At 47.4% G+C, this 23,700-nt stretch overlaps 1 protein-coding gene across 14 annotated transcripts in view; it reads left to right on the top strand.

The window, feature by feature from the left end:
* ANKRD17 (ankyrin repeat domain 17) overlaps positions 1 to 23,700 on the top strand; it is a 1,381,421-nt gene that overhangs the window by 445,013 nt on the left and 912,708 nt on the right. For all 14 annotated transcript variants that reach the window (XM_078676026.1, XM_078676025.1, XM_078676019.1 and 11 more), the window contains exon 12: positions 22,408 to 22,535. In XM_078676026.1, coding sequence (XP_078532152.1) covers positions 22,408 to 22,535 — 128 coding nt within the window. The remainder of the gene's footprint in view (positions 1 to 22,407; positions 22,536 to 23,700) is intronic.

Here is a 23,700-nt window from a genome sequence, read left to right as displayed (position 1 = left end):
CAGCCGTGGTACACCTCACTGCTACAACTGTCTGTAGTACCGCACCACAAATTATACCCGTCTCCATAGTGACTGTCCCCTTCCTGAGGCGGAAAGCCGGGAAGTAGCTGCTATTTTAAAATTGTATTTGCCTACTTTGCACGCGTTTTTATACATTGTTCCCACTTGTAGTGGTGATTTTTAAAAATAAGGAAAATCTATTCACTGGCGCTGAATTTCTGTAAACGCTAGATCACTTGGTTGATTACCTGCTGAAACTTGACTCGCCCCCCCTTGCAGCCGATTAGCGCTACAAAAGGGAATATCTCAGACAGAGGCCGCCATCTTAGGAGGGAATCACCTGGCCCGAGCTCCAGTTGCTGGCCCCTCCTACCCCCGTCACTACAAAAGCTGCGCTGAGGTAGATGCGCGCTGTCTATAGTGACTGTCCCCTTCCTGAGGCGGAAAGCCGGGAAGTAGCTGCTATTTTAAAATTGTATTTGCTTACTTTGCTCGCGTTTTTATACATTGTTCCCACTTGTAGTGGTGATTTTTAAAAATAAGGAAAATCTGTTCACTGGCACTGAATTTCTGTAAAGGCTAGATCACTTGGTTGATTACCTGCTGAAACTTGACTCGCCCCCCTTGCCGCCGATTAGCGCTACAGCGGGGAATATCTCAGACAGAGGCCGCCATCTTAGGAGGGAATCACCTGGCTCGAGTTCCAGTTGCTGGCCCCTCCCACCCCCGTCACTACATTATGACCATCTCACCGCGACCGCGCAGCGGACGCGCGCACCGGATGCGAAGGTAAGCCCGTCTGCGCCCGTCCGCGCCGGGCCAGCGCCAGTGGCAGGGAACCCTGGGCAAATTCGGATCTACTCAGCCAGGGATCTTAAATCACTGGACTCTACCTCACTCCCTTGTCCCTCCCTGGCCCCGAACACAATATGCCGTATTTCCATCAACGGCATCGCTAGGTTTCCATCAATTTACCAGGGCACAGATGCTGGGACGGTCTCTTCAATTAAGACCGAGCCCACCGTTAAGCCTCAACTCGCATTGCGATGTGTCTATCTTAACACCCGGTCCCTGGTAAAGCACCAATTAGATATCTTTTTACTACTGGCCACCGAAAAAACAGATATTCTGTTACTCACTGAAACATGGCTGACTGAGGACTCCCTACCCGATATTCTAGCAGCACTCCCTATGGAGTATTATATTCTTACAGCAAACCGCCCTCCAGGAAAGTCTGGCTGCAGGGTCGCAGCTATTATTCACAAAGAACACAAATTTCTGGCTCTTACCCCTCTCACTCTCACAGAGTCTGAGAAACAGTTAACCGTTCAGCCAACGGTTAACTGTTTCTATGATCTAGGAAGCGAAGTGCGCCTAATACGAGGTGTATTTGGGAGCCACATACCAAGATTGGACTGGAATGTAGCAGGTCCAACGAGGCAGCTCATTGCGCCTGAAACGATATCGACTATATTCACAACTGACTGGATTGAAGCAAGTCCAATCTCATAAATGATGCAGACCAGCAGGCTTACCACCATTAATACTTTTGCGTCTGCTTGAAATTCGAATATAAATTGGTTGTGATTTGAAGCTTAAATTGGAGGATTATTTACGTCGGTCACGATCTACCTAAAGGTAATAACTTAGATTACCAGTGGAACAGAGCCAAGAGCCCAAGTGTGTTCCTTTCTCTCCTACTACCAGTGGGGCCCCAGGCTGCTCCTTTGGTTGCCCAAATTTGTAGTCCTGATGAAGACTCGTACGGCCACGGTTTAAATCACCTTTCGGCCACAAGACGAGTCGAAACGTCGACGCTTTAATTTGTCCTGGATGGTGTTGAAAATTTTGTGTGCAACATTAATTTGGGAGAAAAGTCTCTAATTAAGATAGACTTTGTTTAGAACTGAATAGTACACACCAGGACCTAATGAATCTTTTTGTACAAATGGACTGTTTGTACATATGAATTTGTAAATAGCACTCTCTTTATTGCTGTTTTTCTATTCTTCTCTTTTTTTAAGCACTTTAGAATTCTATCTATTTGCACGTCCCTCTTTGGGCAACTATAACATGTGTTTTTTATGAGACATTTAGAAATGAAATGAATTAAAATTGCCCTATGCTTGTTTGAATGTTTTGCTGTTGCTTTGCTTTGTTTTTTCTGTGGATAAAATTTACATTAATTGGATCGGGCTAACTTTGGTATATATGCCCATTGAATATGTGAAAGTCTAAATCATTATTCGATCAATTTTGGTTCTTGTTCAAAGAATAGTTGGAGACTGTTGTTTTTGAATGCTATTCACTACCCAGGTCTGCTGACTTCTTGGGTTACCCCATTTCCTTGATGGTTACCCCTCGAGAGTCACCATCCCCGAGCCTGCAGCCTTTGTTCCTTTTTCAAGATCCTCATTGGATAACATTAAGTGCCCGACGGCTCAAAAGCACCCTGCCCCCAGCAGCCCGAGTGCCGAGGGCTGTGACCTCTGTCCTATCTCACTTCCCCCCTTGCACTGAGCAAGTGACCTGGAGCCCAGCTCCCAGAGCCGCGTGGCCTGCTAGCCAGCCGCCACCAACCGAAGGCCCCCCTTCCCTCCTTGGATAACATTGGGCCTACCTACCTCTGCACCCGGCCGCCCCTGCGCCGCTGGGACTGAAATAACTGTACTCACCTGACCCTGGGGGACCCCTGAGTCTACGCCCAGAACCCTAACTTCACTAACCAAGTACTCACCTGGAAACCGGTAATTCACTTACCTGCCATTGGATAACATTGACCCATTTTGACTCGAAAATGTTCTAATTGTGGAGTTTTGAAAACTGAAAATATTCCTATAAAATCAGCCAAAGTCCGAATTTGAAAATACTCACCTTTGATCAGGAGAGGAGCCAGTACTGTACCTTTCAGCCCAGTACTGAACCGCAATAGTTATCCCTAGCGGGTTTACAAGTAACTTGCATTTTCTCCATAGGAACCCATTGTCTGCTTTTCTATGAAATTTCTTCCAATTGTCGACTTTTGAAAACTGCAAATATTCTTTAAAAATCGTACGAAATACTGAAACGCAATTACCTACCTGTTTTGAGTTAAGCCCCCAGTGCTGGCCCTAGGAGACTAGTGCTGGGTTACAAAAGTAATGCGATCGTACTTTACCTGTAATCTGAATTTCCTCCTATGGATAACATTGTCAGAATCACCTTCAAAAGTTTCTAAATGTGAACTTTTAAAACCGCTTTATATTCAGGAAAATTCTTCAGTAACTAAAACGTTTTTGCTAATCTAGTTTCAGCTTAGACCCCAGGACTGAATCTAAGATCTAGTCCTGGAACTACCAAAGTAATCCATAAATTAATCATCTGTACTTTCCTATGAAAAACCCATTGAGCTCAATGCTAGTGTGTTTCAGAACTGTATTGCTTAGTAGCTATCCTGTCATTATTGTGTGTACAAACTTATTGCTCCTCTGCAAAGTATTTACATGAGAGTACTCGTACCTCAAAGTATATTTTTATAACTGTTGGTTCTAAAAATAAAACAACTATATCTGAGGATATAACAACAATTGGCCTGGAGTTCAGTTCTTGAGTGTGTGAAACCTTTGGCTGACTAAGTGTGTGCAACGAATGCTTTACACTGTCCTCTGGTACTGTCTTACTGCTACCACTTTGGAGAGTAAGGTCAGTTCTGACTTTAACCTCTGTTATACCTTTGTGGTTTGTGGACACACTGGACTGCCTTATTGTCCAGTATATATAGAGCCACTTTCTCACACTGAGGTCTTAAAATTTGGATATCTTAACCTACCTCCAGACTGCATGAATGTCATAAAAGAAGCTAGACGCCCAACCACTAGATCATGTTATGCGGCTAAGTGGAAACGCTTTGTAATATATTGTCACAACAACAATATTAATTGCCTAGACGGGTCTATTCAACACATCATAGGATACTTACTGCACCTCCAAAGATGTAACTTAGCCTACACGTCTATTAGACTGCATCTTGCTGCAATAGCAGCATATCTGCAAAACAGATAGCATCTATCTCTGTTCAGAGTGCCTGCTATTAAAGCCTTTATGGAAAGCCTTAAGAGAATAATTCCTCCCAGAGTAGCACCTTCACCTGTGAGGAATTTAAACATTGTTCTCGCACGGCTATTGGGACCTCCCTTCGAACCCTTACATAAATGTGAACTACAATTTTTAACATCGAAGGTTGCGTTCCTAGTAGCTATTACTTCTCTGCGAAGAGTGAGTGAACTACAAGCACTAACCATTCAAGAACCCTTCCTACAAATGCATCATAATAAGGTCGTTCTACGTACTAATCCAAAATTCCTGCCCAAAGCCATTTCTCCCTTCCACCTCAATCAATCTCTGGAACTGCCTGTTTTCTTCTTGCAGCCACAGACAGTAGCAGAAAGAGCTCTTCATACCCTAGATGTCAAAATAGCATTGCTATACTACATCGAGAGAACACAACCCTTTCGTAAGACCAAACAATTTTTTGTGACTTTCTCACCACCACATAAGGGTAATCCCATTTCAAAATCTGGGACAGCTAGATGGATTGTCAAATGCATACAGATTTGTTACTACAAAGCTAAACATACCTTATCTGTTCCTCCTAAAGCCCACTCTACAAAGAAAATAGGGGCTTAAATGGCATGTTTAGGGAACATTCCCCTAGATGACATCTGCAGAGCAGCTACATGGTCTACACGGCACACATTCACAAAACACTATTGTGTGGATGTGCAAACCAAACAACAAGCTAATGTGGGCCAGGCTGTTCTCAAAACATTATTTCAAACTACTGCGACAGACAGGGGTGGTCGTCGCTAAGAGTGGGTACTGCTATATAATCTATACACAGTGTGTAGTCTGCAGCTCATATGCCTCGAACGGAAAATGCTACTTACCAGGATGCATCTGTTCTTGGCATATAGAGCTGCAGAGTTAAACACGCCCACACGCCTCCCCGGCTTGCCTTGTCTGTTCCAGTATTATCTTAATTAGATACACCTTACATGGACATCCTTCCTTTTCTTGCAAAGCTCCATAATTTTCTTAATGGCGAAAAACAATCTGAGGATGGAGCCGATGCACATGCGCAATGTGGTCCAAAGGAGGAGTCCGCTACCTCGTGACTTACAAAGAACTTTTCAGGACAAAAACAGACTGCAAACATCCGGGCCCATCACTAGGTGGCGATCTTTGCACAGTGTGTAACTCTGCAGCTCTACATGCCAAGAACACATGCATACTGGTAAGTAGCATTTTCCTTACTTCCATAGGGTAACATTGACTAGTTTCACTCAGAATTTCTTTTGTGTGGAGCTTTAAAATATTCATCTAAAATTAGCCGAATAATGAATTCCGATTTACTCACCTGTTATCAGGAGAGATCACAGTGCTGTATCTTTCAGCACAGCACTGAACCTGAAAAGTAATTATAACTGTGATTCACTGTTCACTCAATTTTCCTCCCTAGGAAACCATTGTCTGGTTTTTACCAGAAAATCTAAGTGTCCAATTACCAAACTTGCAAATATTCCTGAAAAATCGCCTGTATGACTTAAACACATTCTATCAATTGTTTACAGGAGAGACACCAGTGCTGGATCCAGGATCCAACACTGAGTAAGAAAAAGTAACGATAACATTACGTTCGAGGTATGTGGGCTGCTAAATTCATATCTATTGCATAGATCGCAGCCTAGTGTTGGGTCCGGATGATTGCACATTGTTGTCCTGGAAGAGTCTTCGAAGTATCACGAGGTAGGTGGCTCCTCCCCTGGACTACAGTGCGCATGGGCATCGACTCCATCCCCAGATTGTTTTTTTCCGCCATTGGGTTCGGATGTGATTTCGACGTCTCCTGTTCGGAATCGATAAAACAACTTTTGAAGGCCACAAGGCTTTCTTTACTTCGTTGGTATTGTTAGCGTTCGGTCTCGTGTGTACTCCAACTCTTTGAGTCGGATAACTGTGGAGTCGGGTGACTCTTCGGTCATCGAGGCCCTGTCGACGCAGCATGACCCGGACGACGCTACGATGGAACGAAACCCGTTCAAGTACTGCCCTGTGTGCGGTTCTAAATACCCACACATCGACGTGCATCCTGTGTGCAACAAGTGCCTGTCGCCGGACCACAACGAGGCCAACTGTATGGCCTGTTCCAAATTCAGGTCGATGAAGGCGCTCAAGATTCGGCGCGTGGCGCGCCTCGAGGCCCAGCGATCGGCACCAACGCCTGTCGACATCTTTACAGACCCCGAAGCAGACGAGCAAGAGCTTCACCTGCAGATCTCTCCTTCATCGGCGGAGGTCGAGGCCGACTACAGGGAACCCGTCGAGGGCCTGGACCTGTACGAAAACGTCGAGGAGGTAGGGGACGACGAGGAAGTTTATGGGGCCGCAGAAGATAGCTCGGAGGAAGAGCTATGGCCCGTGCGTACAATTACTAAGGCTCAGGTCATGGGATCGCCACACGGCCTTACCCACGACCCTACTCCTCGATCCTCGGCCCCGCCTCCTGGCCCGGCGACGGACACGACAACGGAGCCTCCATCACACAAATCGAAACCGAAACCTTCGGAATCGAAAACTACAAAGATGGCCGACACACCATCGACACCGTAGACGTCTGGGACTGCATCGGCACCGTCGTCTTTGGAGGCCTCGAAGCCGAAGAAGGCTGTCGAACAGGCTAAGGTACCGAAAGGGGCCAAGGAGACCAGCTCGAAGAAGGTCGTCGAGCCAGTGTCGTCTAAGGTGGTCGAGTCGAAGTCGAAAAAGACTGTCGAGACACCTTCAGCAAAAACTGCCGCACCAACAGGCACGCGGACAGTCGAAACGGCGTCGGCAAAGGGCACCGAGCCGAAGTCTGGAGCCCCAACGCCGAAAGACAAATCCGCTGCTCCAAAGTCAGCGACGTCGACGACTAAGGCCGGGACGGGGGACCGGAGCACAGCTGTCGAAGGTGCATCCGCGCCTCCGCCACCCAAAGACAAATCGTCGACGCATGGATCTTCCCCTGTGAGTGAATAAATGTGCAAAACTTCCTAGGCAATCATAATAAGGGAACTAATGCAAGGAAGGACGAACAACTAGGTAAATGCACATACATTCGTGTATTATTTATTTAGCAAACAGGTTTTTATATACACATAATAAAAAATTACAGTTTATATATCACAATTACATACACAATTAAAAGAAAATTAAAATGATGATACAATCACCAACATTTAAGGAGAAAACAGCAATTAATATTTTTGAGAAAAAATGTGGCAGATTAATATTTATCGACGCGCGTTTCGGCGTTCAAGACAACGCCTTCTTCAGGAGCCACACAAATTTTAAAAACAGAGACAGGGTATGTCTATCACCGGACGCTAGACGGTAGCAGAATCTACACAACTTATCCTCTGTTGACCCGTATGCTCGACACTATCCTGTTTGGAGCAACGCGTAAATATAAAGAGAAGACAAGAATCCGGCTCCGTTATATATTAAAATAGAAAGCATGTTATGAAACGTGGTCCCGGCTTTCTAGACTCACTGAATTTCTTGAAAACAGTGCCGTCTCTTTTACTGACGAAACCATTGCCTTATATTTGTGACACGAATTGTCTGTGTGTCCCACTGCGCCGTGCCCTATCGGCTAGATGTTTTTAACGTGAGATTCTGGAAATGTTTTAAAAGGTGCTTATATTACTGATGTAAGGACTGCCATAGTCCTCTTGAGAATCCTGCAGTGTACGATAAAGATTGTAGCCATATCCAGTGAAGGCTCAAAGATAGACATACCCTGTCTCTGTTTTTAAAATTTGTGGGGCTCCTGAAGAAGGTGTTGTCTTGAATGCCGAAACTCGCGTCGATAAATATTAATCTGCCACATTTTTTCTCAAAAATATTAATTGCTGTTTTCTCCTTAAATGTTGGTGATTGTATCATCATTTTAATTTTCTTTTAATTGTGTATGTAATTGTGATATATAAACTGTAATTTTTTATTATGTGTATATAAAAACCTGTTTGCTAAATAAATAATATACGAATGTATGTGCATTTACCTAGTTGTTCGTCCTTCCTTGCATTAGTTCCCTTATTATGATTGCCTAGGAAGTTTTGCACATTTGTTTATTTCCCTGTCCTAGGAATCGTTATCTTTATTCAGGGGGCCCTTGTTATTCACATATATCTTCCCCTGTGAGTGGACAGAGGTCGTCGGTCGGCTCGACAAAGCCATCCGCTTCGTTTACAAAGCAAGTCACGGACTCCCTGAAACGAATAAAGGACAAGGCGTCGGAGCAGAAAACACACTCGGTGCCGAAGCAGAGTGTTCCACTGACCAAGACTTCGATGCCGATCCTCTACACTCTACCGCCGAAGGTGGCGCCGAAGGCTTTTGCACCTCGTACGGTGACCGAGGAATCAGTGGCTCAGCTAACGGGAGGTTTTGGTCGACCACCCTTGTCTGACGAACATTCGGAGCAGTTTATCGACACCGACACGGGTAGATTAACGCTCTACAAAAGAAAAATTACAGCACAGCCTGTAGAATCCTATGTCATACCTCTAAAAAAGAAAAGGCCTGCACCAGACACGCCAGACCTTGTTGAACCCATTCCTCAAGGGCCTGGGAGAAGTCCTACACCTTCACCCACTGGATCCAATGGGGATGAGGGTGACCAAGATGAGCAGTATAACTTCCCTGAAAATACTGACCCTGATGAGCAGCAAGACTCATGGATACACTCTGGTGATCAGGGGGACCAGCAGCTGGTCAGTGACCCACATCTGTATGGTGTTAAAACTTCTCCAACTGAAGACTCTGCGGCATTTAATGCCTTAATTGAAAGGGCAGCTTCAAACCACAAAGTAGAGATGCATGCCGACCCAGTGGAAGTTGACTTTTTATTTGATACTTTTTCGGCATCAGAAAAAACGGTGAAGACACTTCCAATGCTTAAGGGGGTTCTCAAGCATTTATTTATTTTATTTATTTATGTGACTTTTAAAGCGCTACAATTACCCGAGGGTGTCTCGGCGCTAGGAGCTATGTATAATATCAGTATCCTAGGAACAAGTAAATTCTGAGTCTAAAAGACTAAGGGGTCCTAGCAACAGGTGAATTCTGAGTCTAAAGGACTAAGGGGTCATTGAGAAAACAACCAAGTCTTAAGTTGCTTTCGGAAAGTGAGCAATGTGGGGCTGGATTTTATGATGAAAGGAAGGGAGTTCCATAATCTTGCTGCTGCAACACTGAAGCGTCTGTCTCCCCAGTTTACTTTCCTTGTTCTGGGGGTTTGAAGCAGGAGGGTCGTGTTGGAACGAAGCGTTCTGCGAGTTGGAAGGGGCTTCAAGGAGTTTCTAAGAAATTTGGGTCCCATATTGTGCATTGCTTTGTACACAATACATAAGGACTTAAACTTCGTACGGCTTCTGACCGGGAGCCAGTGTAGTTGGGCCAAATGTTTTGTAACAGAGGCAAATTTTGGAATGCCAAGTAGAACTCTGGCGGAGGCGTTCTGGATCATTTGTAATTTGGAAATGACTTTTTCCTGCGCATTGAGGAAGAGCGCATTACAGTAATCCGTGCGAGAAAACAGCAAAGTTGAGATAAGAGTTTTGCCTGTTGTAATAGGGAGGTATGGCAAAAGCTTTTTGATTTTTCGCAGGATATTAAATGACGATGAAACAACAGAGTTCACATGGTGATGAAAAAGGAGTTTATCATCGAATGTAACTCCCAAATTCCTCACTTTACCAACCGGTTCAGATGGAGTACCCATCTCTTCCGGCCACCACAGTGGGGACCAGGCAGGCTGTACCTTGCCGAACAGCATTACCTCGGTCTTAGCAGAGTTAAGCTTTAAGCAGTTGGAAGCCATCCAACTGCTAATAGCTCGCATACCGTCCTTAAAGTTGGCCGCTATCGTCGATCCGTTTTTGTGAATAGACAATACCAGCGGAGTATCATCGGCGTATGTAGTCAGGTTGATGTTATGCGCTTTTATTACTCTCGCTAAGTCCGACACATAAATGTTAAAAAGGGTCGGACTTAGCGAGGAGCCCTGAGGAACACCGCAAGTAAGTTTGAATGTTGGTGAGGTGAATGGACCCATCTTCACTGCCTGTTTGCGGTCAGCCAGGAAAGAAGCTATGAGGTCCTTGGCCTTGTGTTTGATACCGATGGCCTCGACACGGCCGATCAGAGTAGAGTGATCGACCGTGTCGAAGGCCGCTGATAAGTCTAACATTATCAAAATAGCCTGACCATCGTTGTCCATTGTAGTTCTGATTTCATCAGCAGCCTTGATCAGAGCCGTTTCTGTCCCATGACCTTGTCGGAAACCGAAACCGATGCCACAGACATTTTTAAGCTTGACACAAGCATGCCACAGACATTTTTAAGGAACCCACCAGAGCCAGAGTGGTGAACCCACGTATTGAAAAGAAATACAGGCCGGCACCTGGTGACCCTACTTACATTCGGGGACAGTTGCCTCTAGACTCTTTGGTGGTCTCCAATGCCCGCAAGAGGGCGAATTCACAGACAACGGGTGAAGCTCCTCCCCCGGACAAAGAGTCTAAAGTGCTGGAGGCAGGGGGCAAAAGGGTGGCTGCGCAGGCAGCCAACATATGGCGCATTTCTAACACTCAAGCCCTGTTAGCCAGGTATGATAGGGCGCACTATGACACCTTAGAGCAGCTCTTACAACACCTTCCAGAACAGTTTAAAGAAGGAGCTGAGATGCTGATACAAGAGGGCAAGCTCATTTCTAACGCTGCGATTAAATGTGCGCTAGATGTTGCAGATACGGCAGCAAGAGCAATAAACACTAGTGTTATGTTAAGGCGTCAGGCATGGCTCCGCATTTCAGGGTTCAAGCCTGAGATACAAACGACTATCCTCAACCAGCCCGTCAATCCAGACAGACTGTTTGGCCCAGAGGTTGATACCACCCTCGAAAAAATAAAAAAAGATACTGAAACGGCTAAGTCCATGGGGGCGCTTCAGTCTCAGCAATACAGAGGGAACACTTTTCGTCGCTCCGGTGCACGGGGTGTTGCCAGAGGACACTTGGCACAGCAGTCGCATTTCAACAAGGGAGGCGCCCAGGCCTCGTACCCAAAACAGAATAGAGGTGGTTACAGAGGAAACCGCGCAAAGGGCAGAGGCAGAGGCAACAATAATTCCCGTTCCTCTGCTGCCAACAAACAGTGACTCCCTGTCACTGCCCCCCGACCATCCAACACCAGTCGGGGGGAGACTCCAGCAGTTCCTGCCAGTCTGGAAATCCATCACCACAGACAGGTGGGTCAGGAAACTTATCCAATTCGGCTACTGTTTAGAGCTAACATCCACTCAGCATACCCCCAAGACAACGTCCTATGTCAGCAGAGCACTTGCACTTATTGCAGCAAGAAGTCCTTGTGATGCTGCAAAAAGGCGCAATAGAGCTCGTGCCGGTGGAGGAAGAAAGCACAGGGGTTTATTCCCTGTACTTCTTAATCCCAAAAAAGGACGGCTCGCTCAGGCCCATTCTAGACCTACGCCCCCTCAACCTGTACATACTCTCAGAACACTTTCACATGTTAACACTACAGCAGGTTCTTCCATTGTTAAACCAGGGGGACTTCCTCGCAACCTTGGACCTCAAGGATGCTTATTTTCACATACCACTCCACCCGTCCCACAGAAAGTACCTCAGGTTCATTATACAAAACAGGCATTACCAGTTCAAGGTACTGCCCTTCGGGGTAACCACTGCCCCCAGAGTGTTCACAAAGTAACTGGCGACCGTGGCGGCGCACCTCAGGAGACAAAACATACATGTCTATCCTTACCTGGACGACTGGCTCGTCCAAGCAAAGTCGGAACAGCAGTGCGCCGCAGACATGAGGAAGAGGTGTGGCGCCGCGGCCAGGGCGACTGACGCTGGAATCTGGGGACCACGGTTCGATCCCCGGCTCCGGCGGCAAGTTAGCCCAGCACCATGTGACTCTGGGCAATAGCTCGCTTAATCTTCCCGACGGCCCCCAGCGCCTAGAGACCCTTACGGGTGATTGTGCGCTTTACAAATGTGGACTTTACTGGACTTTACATGTCCCACACAATTCACCTCCTTCACAGTCTGGGGTTTTCGTTAAACTATCCAAAGTCGCACCTCCAGCCAGCCCATGTGCGGCAGTATCTGGGCGCGACTATCAATACTCTGACAGCTACGGCTCAGCCAAACCAGGTGAGGATCGACAACATCCAGTCGCTCATCCGGAGGTTCAGACCGCAAAACTCACTCCCAGCGAGAGTGTTCATGCAGTTGATAGGCATGATGGCCTCCTGCATCTTCATTGTCCCGCACGCACGGTTGCATATGCGTCCGCTCCAAGAATGCTTGGCGCATCAGTGGACTCAGGCTCAGGGACAGTTAAAAGACCTAGTGTTGGTCACCGGTCGGGCGTACAACTCTCTGCATTGGTGGATTCCACACAACCTTTGCAAGGGCCGACCGTTCCAGGAGCCTGTGCCACAGATTATCCTGACAACAGACGCATCTCTCCAAGGGTGGGGAGCTCATGTGCTCCACTACACTGTGCAGGGACTATGGACGACGCAGCCAAAGAAGATGCACATCAACTATCTGGAATTGACGGCAATCTTCATGGCACTCAAATCCTTCAAGATCCATCTGTGCAACAAAGTCGTGTTAATCCGGACGGACAACATCACGGCGATGTATTACATCCAGAAGCAGGGAGGTACGCACTCTCCACAGCTGTCTCACCTGGCTCAGAGCATGTGGAAGTGGGCCATTCAGAGGAACATCTTCCTCATGGCGGAACACCTCCCGGGCACGGACAATCAGATGGCAGATCTGCTCAGCAGGTACAGCCATCAGATGCACGAGTGGGAGATGCATCCATCAGTACTCCACCCGTACTTTCAACAGTGGGGTCATCCAGAGATAGACCTGTTTGCCACAAGGGAAAACGCAAAATGCCAACACTTTGCCGCCAGGTTCCCTCACCCACAGTTGCAGGGCAATGCGATATGGATGAACTGGTCAGGCAGATTTGCGTACGCTTTTCCCCCAGCACCTCTGATACCGCTGGTGGCAAGAAAGCTAAAGCAACACTCGATGACACTCATCCTAGTTGCTCCAACATGGGCACGCCAACCATGGTACACCACGTTTCTAGAACTCTCTGTGGTACCGCATCAAAGGCTGCACCTCACACCCAGGCTCTTGACGCAGAACCATGGCGACATTCAGCACCCAGATCCGCAACAGCTCAATCTGGCGATCTGGCTCCTGAGGTCTTAGTTTGGCTACCTTAACCTGCCTTCTGAATGCATGGACATCATCAGGGAGGCACGGAAGCCCACTACAAGAGCTTGCTATGCAGCAAAATGGAAGCGGTTTGTCATTTATTGTACAGTACATAACATTGACCCGCTAGATGCATCCATTCCTAACATCATCTGCTATTTGTTACATCTTTACAAATGCAATCTAGCGCATGCTTCCATTCGGATACACTTATCCGCCATAGCAGCTTATCTTCAAAACAGGCAGCATCTCTCTGTTTTCAGGGTGCCTGCCATTAAAGCTTTTCTAGAAGGGCTGAAGCGGGTCATTCCTCCCAGGACCCCACCCGCTCCGGTATGGAATCTCAACGTGGTCCTCACTAGGTTGATGGGCCCACCTTTTGAGCCTCTACATTCATGTGAGATTCAGTTCTTGACATGGAAAGTGGCTTTCCTTATTGCTATCACGTCTCTAAGACGTGTTAGTGAGCTACAAGCGCTCACAATACAAGAGCCATTTATACAAGTGCATTCCAACAGGGTAGTGCTCCGCACTAACCCCAAGTTCCTTCCGAAGGTGGTGTCACAGTTTCATGTCAATCAAACCATTGAACTGCCCGCATTCTTTCCAAACCCAGAAACAGTAGCAGAAAGAATGCTCCACACGCTAGACGTTAAAAGGGCATTGATGTACTATATTGACAGAACACAACCCTTTAGGAAGACACAGCAACTTTTCGTTGCCTTCTCCGCACAGCACAAAGGCAACGCTATTTCCAAAGCTGTAATAGCCAGGTGGATCGTTAAATGCATTCAGATTTGTTATCAGAAGGCTAAACGCACTTTAACGGTCCCCCCCAGGGCGCACTCCACACGCAAACTGGGGGCCTCCATGGCATTCCTAGGTAACATTCCTTTAGAGGACATTTGTAGAGCAGCCACGTGGGCTACACCACATACATTTACCAAACATTACTGTGTAGATGTGCACTCCAAACAGCAGGCAGCTGTAGGACAGGCTGTTCTCAAAACTCTTTTTCAAACTTCTGCAGCTGGCACGGGCGGCCGCCGTTCATGAGGGGACTGCTATGTATTCTATGCAATAGATATGAATTTAGCAGCCCACATGCCTCTAACTGAATATGCTACTTACCAGTATGCATCTGTTCTTGGCATGTAGGGCTGCTAACATTCATATCGCCCGCCCTCCTCCCCGGCGCCTGTAGCAGCTGCAGACTACTTCATGCATTTCATCACTAGCATGGACATCATTTACACTATCGCACTCCATCTTTGCCACAATGGCTGAAAACAATCTGGCGATGGAGTCGATGCCCATGCGCACTGTAGTCCAGGGGAGGAGCCACCTATCGCGTGATACTTCGAAGACTCTTCCAGGACAACAATGTGCAATCATCCGGACCCAACACTAGGCGGCGATCTATGCAATAGATATGAATGTTAGCAGCCCTACATGCCAAGAACAGATGCATACTGGTAAGTAGCATATTCAGTACCTGTCAAGTGAATTTCCTCCCTTAAGATAACATTGGTGATTCCATGTGGAAAAGTTTCTAAGTGTCAACTTTTAAAATACAATAATATTACTTAAAAATCACAACTGTAACCAAAACGCTTTTACTCAATTTATTACAGGAGATGTCCCAGGACTGAGTCTAGGATCCAGTACTGTGGTTAAAAAAGTAATTCATAAAGTAACTAATTGCATTTAACTAGAAATTCCCATTGAGTTCAATGTCACTTTGTGTTTGAAATTGTTGCTTATTGCAACAACTGTATCTATTGTACATCCAAAGTCTATTGCTTATTTGAAAAGTATTTAAAGTAACTCATTCTGAGAAAGTATATTTTGATACCCATTGTTTTTTTTTTATATATATTTTTATTAATTATAACACAAGAGGAGAAATGTACATTTCGGGTATCGTTGGTAGAACATATTACAGTGGCGAACGGGCAGATGAAACGAAGAAATACAATACAATTGTAGGCATCTGGAAAGTATCAATACCAGCCGGAGCTGGGTCAAAACAATACAAGACAAATAATCATAAGCAAACATTATCAGAATCTGCCCACCAAGGATACAGGATATAACAAGCATTTACAATGCAATGGTTTTGCCTTAAAGTTAGAGCTATTGGCATTGCTCTTGACATTATATTTATTTATGTTTTTTTAACATAAATAAATGGCATTGCCATTTACAATGCCACTAGCTTTATCTCTCGCAAATGACACACACAAACACACACAGAGCCCCCCCACACACACACCCATACAGAGCCCCCCCACACACACCCACACAGCCCCCCACACACACAGCCACACAAAGCTTCCCACACACACAGCCACACAAAGCTTCCCACACACACAGCTACACAGAGCCCTCCACACACACCCACACAGCACAAGCAGGCAACAGGGGCACACGGAGGCACAAGCAGTGGGTGCATCGGTGGAGCTGAGTGGTGGGTGCATCGGTGGAGCTGTGTCGGTGGAGCTGTGTGGTGGGTGCATCGGTGGAGCTGTGTGGTGGGTGCATCGGTGGAGCTGTGTGGTGGGTGCATCGGTGGAACTGTGTCGGTGGAGCTGTGTGGTGGGTGCATCGGTGGAGCTGGGTGGTGGGTGCATCGGTGGAGCTGTGTCGGTGGAGCTGTGGTGGCTGCATCGGTGGAGCTGTGTGGTGGGTGCATCGGTGGAGCTGGGTGGTGGGAGCATCGGTGGAGCTGTGTCGGTGGAGCTGTGTGGTGGCTGCATCGGTGGAGCTGTGTGGTGGTTGCATCGGTGAAGCTGTGTGGTGGTTGCATCGGTGGAGCTGTGTCGGTGGAGCTGTGTGGTGGCTGCATCGGTGGAGCTGGGTGGTGGGTGCATCGGTGGAGCTGGGTGGTGGGTGCATCGGTGGAGCTGTGTGGTGGGTGCATCGGTGGAGCTCTGTGGTGGGTGCATCTGTAGGGCTGTGTGGTGGGTGCATCGGTGGAGCTGTGTGGTGGGTGCCTCAGTGGAGCTGTGTGGTGGGTGCATCGGTGGTGCTGTGTGGTGGGTGCATCTGTGGAGCTGTGTGGTGGGGGCATTGTAGAGCTGTGTGGTGGGGGCATGGTAGAGCTGTGTGGTGGGTGCCTCGGTGGAGCTGTGTGGTGGGTGCCTCGGTGGAGCTGTGTGGTGGGTGCCTCGGTGGAGCTGTGTCGGTGGAGCTGTGTGGTGGGTGCATCGGTGGAGCTGGGTGGTGGGTGCATCGGTGGAGCTGTGTCGGTGGAGCTGTGTGGTGGCTGCATCGGTGGAGCTGTGTGGTGGCTGCATCGGTGGAGCTGTGTGGTGGCTGCATCGGTGGAGCTGTGTGGTGGCTGCATCGGTGGAGCTGTGCGGTGGGTGCATCGGTGGAGCTGTGCGGTGGGTGCATCGGTGGAGCTGTGTGATGGCTGTGGAGTGAAAACTGGAATGTTGCTTCTCTTGTGAACTGGCTTTAATTTCCATCTTTGTTCTACGTGTTACAACTTGAGGCATATTTAAATCAGTTGTGCTAATGTCCGATCCCGGAAACTGCATTGTGCACACTTCTAATTTCAGGGCCTCAAGTAGCAGTCACTGTGTTTTATTTGGGAACAACTCGTCTCTGGTGGTTGTTCTCTAGGAAGATAATGCAGAGGTGCGAATGGAGATGTCTGGAGTGAATGGGACGAAGGGCTGTTTTTTTTTTCTTCTTCAATTTGCATCACAGGACCTGTGTATTAATGTCAACCTTTTTGTTGCCTCGCGAATGAGGTTGATTTCATCACATACATTCAATGAGGACTAAACCTCTTTAGGAAGGTGTTGCAGGTTTGCAAAAATGGTGTTTGACACAGGACTCTATTTTCACCCCAATATATCAGCAGTTATGCTAATTTTTAGTTAATCAACCCCAATGTTAAACAAAATAAGCACCAATTTGCCAGAAGACTCAGCCTGACACTTGACTTCTGTCTTTGAGGTACAGCAAATGTGGGAAGATGGATACAGAATCTAAAAGAACCTTTATTTATTGATTGCACTTATGCGATCCACCAAAATTCGGCTCACAACCGACCAATGGGTCGCCACCCACAGATTGCCAAACACTGGTCTAATCCTCAATCCTGCTGCAATGCCAATAAAATTATACAAGACATACTTTGCTCCAAGTCTGCCCGTATCTTAGAGATGACTCTAATGCTATCATGTTGTGCCACGTTATGTAGCGCACTCAACGAGGCCAGGCTTTATAGCCAGCAGTGGTCTGTCTTCTGAGACTTGTAGGTTTATTATTTTTTTTTTTAGGTCTCGCTTATCAACACCTTCAGCTGACTGGTGTAAAAAACCTGCTGTGAATTATATAACAGTCGGCTTAGCCACTCACTCATGATCGGATGGCTTTATCGTCCATCTCCCTTTCGTGCTTCTGATTCCCAAGGCTTTCCTCACTAGTCATATGTTTGTCCTGCAAATAAGCATTTCAGAGTCACAGGGTTTAGATTGGATGGAAGGTATCCTTCCACTGCCGACATCAGACTGAAGTGCATATCAGGAACTATTGTGCTTCCCTACTGCCCCTAGTTCCCCAGCCCTTCGCTTTAATAAACCTTTTCAGTCCTCCCAATCCCTTTATTTATTAGAACCCCCTTTACCTGTGGCCAATTGCACCAGCACCCTCGAGCTTTGAGTGCTACCTCCTGCACCATCAGTAGCAGACATATTAAAATGGCACAGATGGTCGCTTTGGATCAGCCAATCTGTGGTGGACATTTTTGAGTTTCTTAAAGCATAAGAAAATTAATTCAAAGATAACCATCAAGGATGCGCTCGCCATCGCGGATCCATCTGGGAGAGAGAAAAAACCATTGGCAAAGTCCAACAGATTTCACAAGCAAGACCTACGGGCTTTGTCAATGCCTGTTGACAGAAATATAGGCTTTGAAGTCAAGACATGTTAAATGATGTTGGTTTATAAACCAGTTCTGAGTGTAACATACTTGACTTGGGACCACTTAGCAGAGTTGTAACTAACTGCTCCCCTACCCAACATATGTCAGAGGCAAGTTATACATCGGTAGTCTTAAATGTAATAAATACAAAGTTTGATAATGGCAATATCATACTGGAAAATGTGGACTAAATAACAATACGGATTACTAAATTAAAACACCAAAGCTTTTATTGGCAGTTTATTTCCTTGAAGTTTGTCCACATCTGATTTACTTCCTTACAAGCACTTTAAATGAACTCACCTACAAACGGTCTGGAGAAGGTCTTTAACAATAGTGCTCTCAAGGATGCAGCGTTTCTATAGGTTCAAAGGGACACAGTTACTGACAACTGAGTGAAGTAAAGACGACGGCAAGCGTTTCAACATTGACTTCATTCTGGTTGCCAATGACAAGGAAAATTTTCAAGGCCTGCCTCTGCATAATGTGATCAGGTCCTGACAACGTTTTCCATACAACTCACCATTCATAGAACGGACACACAGAGACATAAGACCAGAGGATGAGTGTAACCCGCAAAACACTTGTAAAGTGTTGTCGTGGAAATGAATGAAAGTAATTGGGCGACCAAAATAAAATAAAATACAAAGTATGTCATTGATAATGTTCTTTTGATGCGGGTTCTACCGGAATAGAAATTCTTAAGGATTTGTTGAGAGCAAGAGCACGAGGAATCTTCACAGACGGAATGTCCATTCTAAACATGCAAAGGGGGTGCTTCCATTAACTCCAGCACATGCTTTGCAAAACTTTAAAGCAGAAGCTCCAACTCGCAAGCATAGAGTTTCACTTTTACCTCTGCCCCTCCTTGCTCAATGACAATCAACGCTCTCTAAAGTCAGCCTGCTTAAACCGAAGTACGGCCGCCGGGGTCAGGTCTGCGGGAGGACATGACGAGCGACGAGTGAAGGTAGGAGACAGGGGGAGAGAGGTTGGGGCAGGAAGGCAGGGGAAGAGAGGAGGGAAAAAAAAAAAAAACCCAAATCGACTCACCTGCACCTTGCGACGGCGGCACTTCTCCGGTCTCCCTCTTCGGCATGGGAGACCGGCAACGTCGACAATCTCTCTGGCACTTCTCCGGTCTCCCTCTTCGGCATGGGAGACCGGCAACGTCCTCCGCATCTCCCGGGGTTCCCTCCAGGCCACGGGAGCCCCGCGGGCGCCGCCATACTTCTTGCCGTCTTCCTTCTTCCCCCGGGCTGCGGGGGGCGGGCACTTCCGGCCGGCCGCGCTAGGATTGGCCGGCCGGCCAGTCACGGGGCGGGAAACGGGGGAGGAGAGACGCAGAAGTGCCGGCAATGCCGGACCAGACTCGGGGGCGTTCCCGGCGTCGCGTGACGTCGGCAAAAGCCAAAGAATGTCAGGAACGCCCCCGTGTCTGGTCCGGCATTGACGGACAGGCCCCTCATCCAATGGCTAGGCTCCATTTACGGAGCCAGCCAATGAATGACGAGGGCCGACCCAAAGCACACTACAGTTCTCATCAGGTTTTCGCCTGCGCGAAAAAGATGCGCAGAGCGCATCTTTTTGGCGAGGCAAAACCTAAAAATGGACACTCTACACCCGAATATGCATAACAACAGGCTCAGGAGAATATGCCACATCTATTGTGAAGAAGGGAAAAAGATAGGTCATAGAACAAAATAAAGAAAAAAAAAACCCTCAACCCCCACCCTGCACCCCTGCGGATGGCTACGACCTAACCCCACTAGCAGTGTGCCTGTCGCCCCCTAAACTACACCCCAAGAAAGGGAAAAGACGGAGGAGGAATATCTTACGATACGATGCGGGCTCCCGGACTTCCCTCCCCCCCGCCGCGAGCAGATGTTCCCTACCATGGTACTAAGCGAGGTAAAGCAGGCTTATAAGCAAACTGATAGGGAAATCACCAAAAGAGAAAAGACCATCCCGCCCAGCCCCAGACATCAGAGGCAGCAAATCCCATTGTCGAACACAGTCAGTACACCAAACCCAGAAAAGCAGAATCCCATCTGGCCCTCACTCCCACCGATGCCACCCAGCAGTGTCAAAGGAAGTCCCTGTACAGAATTAAAACAGTCAAGTTCAGCCCTGGCCTCTACGATCCATCACACAAACCCTTTTCGATAGGACCAGCACAATAGCAAAAGAGTCAAAACGTTGTAGAAAAGGGAGGGGATCAATATAGCATGAAAGGGTCAGAAGAGTCAAGTCTCGAAGTCTATCAGAAACACGAAAGTCAATCCAAAGAATATCGATGGAGGTCTCCAGAAATGAAGAAAGAAATAAGTCCTGTGCGGGCGAGGACTTTGCCGAGCTTGCTGGCTGGTCAGGGGCTCCAGTCCCGTGCTGCTGTAGTTGCGCAGATACAATAGGCATCCTCTCGGATAAAATCAAGCTTCGCGGGGGTCACCATATGTTGCGGGTCTGACTCTGGGCTAGGGTCCGGTCTCGAACAAATAGTCTTGATGCGTACAGTCAAGTTGTGGAGAGCAGCCTCCATTTGCCAGTGAAGAGCCCCGATGGCGGCCATTACAGTCCCCAGTTTCGGTCCACACGTCGTCCGATCCATCTCCGCTTAATCGATGACAAAGCAGGTCATCAACCCCGGAGGCCGGCTACTCCGGGGAAACCAACTGGAGTGGGGTGGGCGAAGGCGACTGGCAACTTTCAGGCTTTGCGCTCTTTACACCGCTGCCGAGAGCGGGGGCCCCCCCCGTGGACCCAGAGGGCCACAGCAGGGTCCCAGGAACCGGACCCCCACTCACCGCGGCATCCATGTCTCGTCGCCGTCTGGCCAGTATACGCAGGGACTCGAGACCACCACCAGGATCGAGAATTCATGTCACTCCAATGAGACCGGACCCTGCCAGGTACCCGCGGCCGATGTTGTTCAACTGAAACCCGGCTGGTTCAGTACTCGAGGCCCTGGCTTACAGTCTGGAGGAGGCCCGAAAATGACAGACGGTGTAACTTCGTCAAAAAAGGTGATAAAGACTCCGGGATTCCGCCCCTGGACTCAGAGACGATTCAGACACACGGGAGTCTGGCGGGAGGTCAGGATTAAGTTCAGGATAGATCCGCCAGCGACGGAGGTCGACGGAGCCGGGAGCTTATGCGGCCATCTTGGTTGCTAGCGTAGCTCCTCCTCTTGATACCCATTGTTGGTTCTAAAATAAAACTATACATTTGTATGCAAACAATTGGCCTAGAATTCAGTTCTTGAGTGTGTGAGACCATTTGCTGACTGAGTGTGTACAACAAATGCTTTACCCTGTCCTCTGATACTGCCTTACTGCTCGACCAAGCTACCACTTTGGAGATTAAGGTTATATCTAACTTTAGCCTCTGCCATACCTCTGGGGACTGTGGTCTCTATGCACACTGTACCTTACTTTGGTCCAATATATATATAGAGCCACTTTCTTACAAGTATGAAATAAGTTTGACCTAATGGCCGTTGGTGTTGCTTTAAAGTATTGTAGGTGTTCTAATATTTTTAAAAAAATCCATAAATTTCTTGTTGTACACACCTTCTCTCCCAATAAACATTTTAGTTCTTAAAATCAGTCCCTTTCCTCCAGATTGTCTCATCTCAACGGTAATTTTTAAATGCCACTTAGCATAATTAGGGGCTTAAAATTCGAGAAGTGATATGTTCAAGTGGGCCAGCGTAGGTCTTAAGTGACACTGTGTAAATGAAATGAAAATTAAAATAGAGATGAAGCAAAAAAAGTAAGCTGTTTGTCTTTGCTTGGTGTCGGTCACCCTAAAATATTGATTTGAAATCGCCTCTAAATATTTTTACTCCATAACATTTCCTTACATATAGCAACTTATAGTTATTGTATTCTACTCCCAGATGCTGCATTGCAAAATATGTCTGACGTTTTAGCATACTACACTGTCTTCAAATCCATTAGATACACCTTATTAGTGCCGCTGTTTTGTGTATTTTTACTTTTAATGACTTTGCTGGTGCGAGCAAGTGCAGCAGAAAATTTGAATACAAAACTGTTCAAATAATATTTTGCCATGCAGTTTGATTATTGCTTAAAAAAAGTACTCCACTTTCTTTTAGGAGCGAATGTGAATCGAACAACACTCAACAATGACCACACAGTATTATCCCTTGCCTGTGCTGGTGGACACCTGGCTGTTGTGGAGTTACTATTGGCTCATGGAGCGGATCCAACCCACCGTCTGAAAGTATGTTGATTCGGCTTCCCTTTTCATCTACAGCTTTCGGTCCACTTACTAACATCCAAAGGTTCATACCTCAGTGACTTCTGACCTACTGTTGGTGTACAGATTCTGATTTAAGAATGGTAGTCATGAGCTACTTTATAAAGATAGGGTAAAGTAGTAGATACAAATAGAGAAGTAATTGAATGTTATGACTGGCTGAGTTTGTGTAAACATGCCCATCCAACATACAACAAGCATTTACAATGCAATGGTTTTGCCTTTGTTAAAGTTAGAGCTATTGGCATTGCTCTTGACATTATTTTTATTTGTGTTTTTTTTTAACATAAATAAATGGCATTGTCATTTACAATGCCAATAGCTTAATCTCTCGCAAATGCCACACACAAACACCCACACAAGAGAGTGGTGTGGGGGAAGAGAGTGGTGTGGGGGAAGAGAGTGGTGTGGGGGAAGAGAGTGGTGTGGGGGAAGAGAGTGGTGTGGGGGAAGAGAGTGGTGTGGGGGAAGAGAGTGGTGTGGGGGAAGAGAGTGGTGTGGGGGAAGAGAGTGGTGTGGGGGAAGAGAGTGGTGTGGGGGAAGAGAGTGGTGTGGGGGAAGAGAGTGGTGTGGGGGAAGAGAGTGGTGTGTTAGAAGAGTGGTGTGGGGGAAGAGAGTGGTGTGGGGGAAGAGAGTGGTGTGGGGGAAGAGAGTGGTGTGGGGGAAGAGAGTGGTGTGGGGGAAGAGAGTGGTGTGGGGGAAGAGAGTGGTGTGGGGGAAGAGAGTGGTGTGGGGGAAGAGAGTGGTGTGGGGGAAGAGAGTGGTGTGGGGGAAGAGAGTGGTGTGGGGGAAGAGAGTGGTGTGGGGGAAGAGAGTGGTGTGGGGGAAGAGAGTGGTGGGGGGGAAGAGAGTGGTGGGGGGGAAGAGAGTGGTGGGGGGAAGAGAGTGGTGGGGGGAAAAGAGTGGTCGTGGAAGAAAGTTGTGTGTTAGAAGAGTGGTGTGGGGGAAGAGAGTGGTGTGGGGGAAGAGAGTGGTGTGGGGGAAGAGAGTGGTGTGGGGGAAGAGAGTGGTGTGGGGGAAGAGAGTGGTGTGGGGGAAGAGAGTGGTGTGGGGGAAGAGAGACATCCCTCTGAGAAGATGAAGGGAGGCTCTGGCCTTCAGGGCAGAAAGCCTTATCACAGCAAGGTTT

The sequence above is a fragment of the Lissotriton helveticus genome, chromosome 2_1 (assembly GCF_964261635.1).
Source record: "Lissotriton helveticus chromosome 2_1, aLisHel1.1, whole genome shotgun sequence".
Taxonomy (NCBI): Eukaryota; Metazoa; Chordata; class Amphibia; order Caudata; family Salamandridae; genus Lissotriton; species Lissotriton helveticus.
This window is presented reverse-complemented; position numbering and strand designations above follow the sequence as displayed.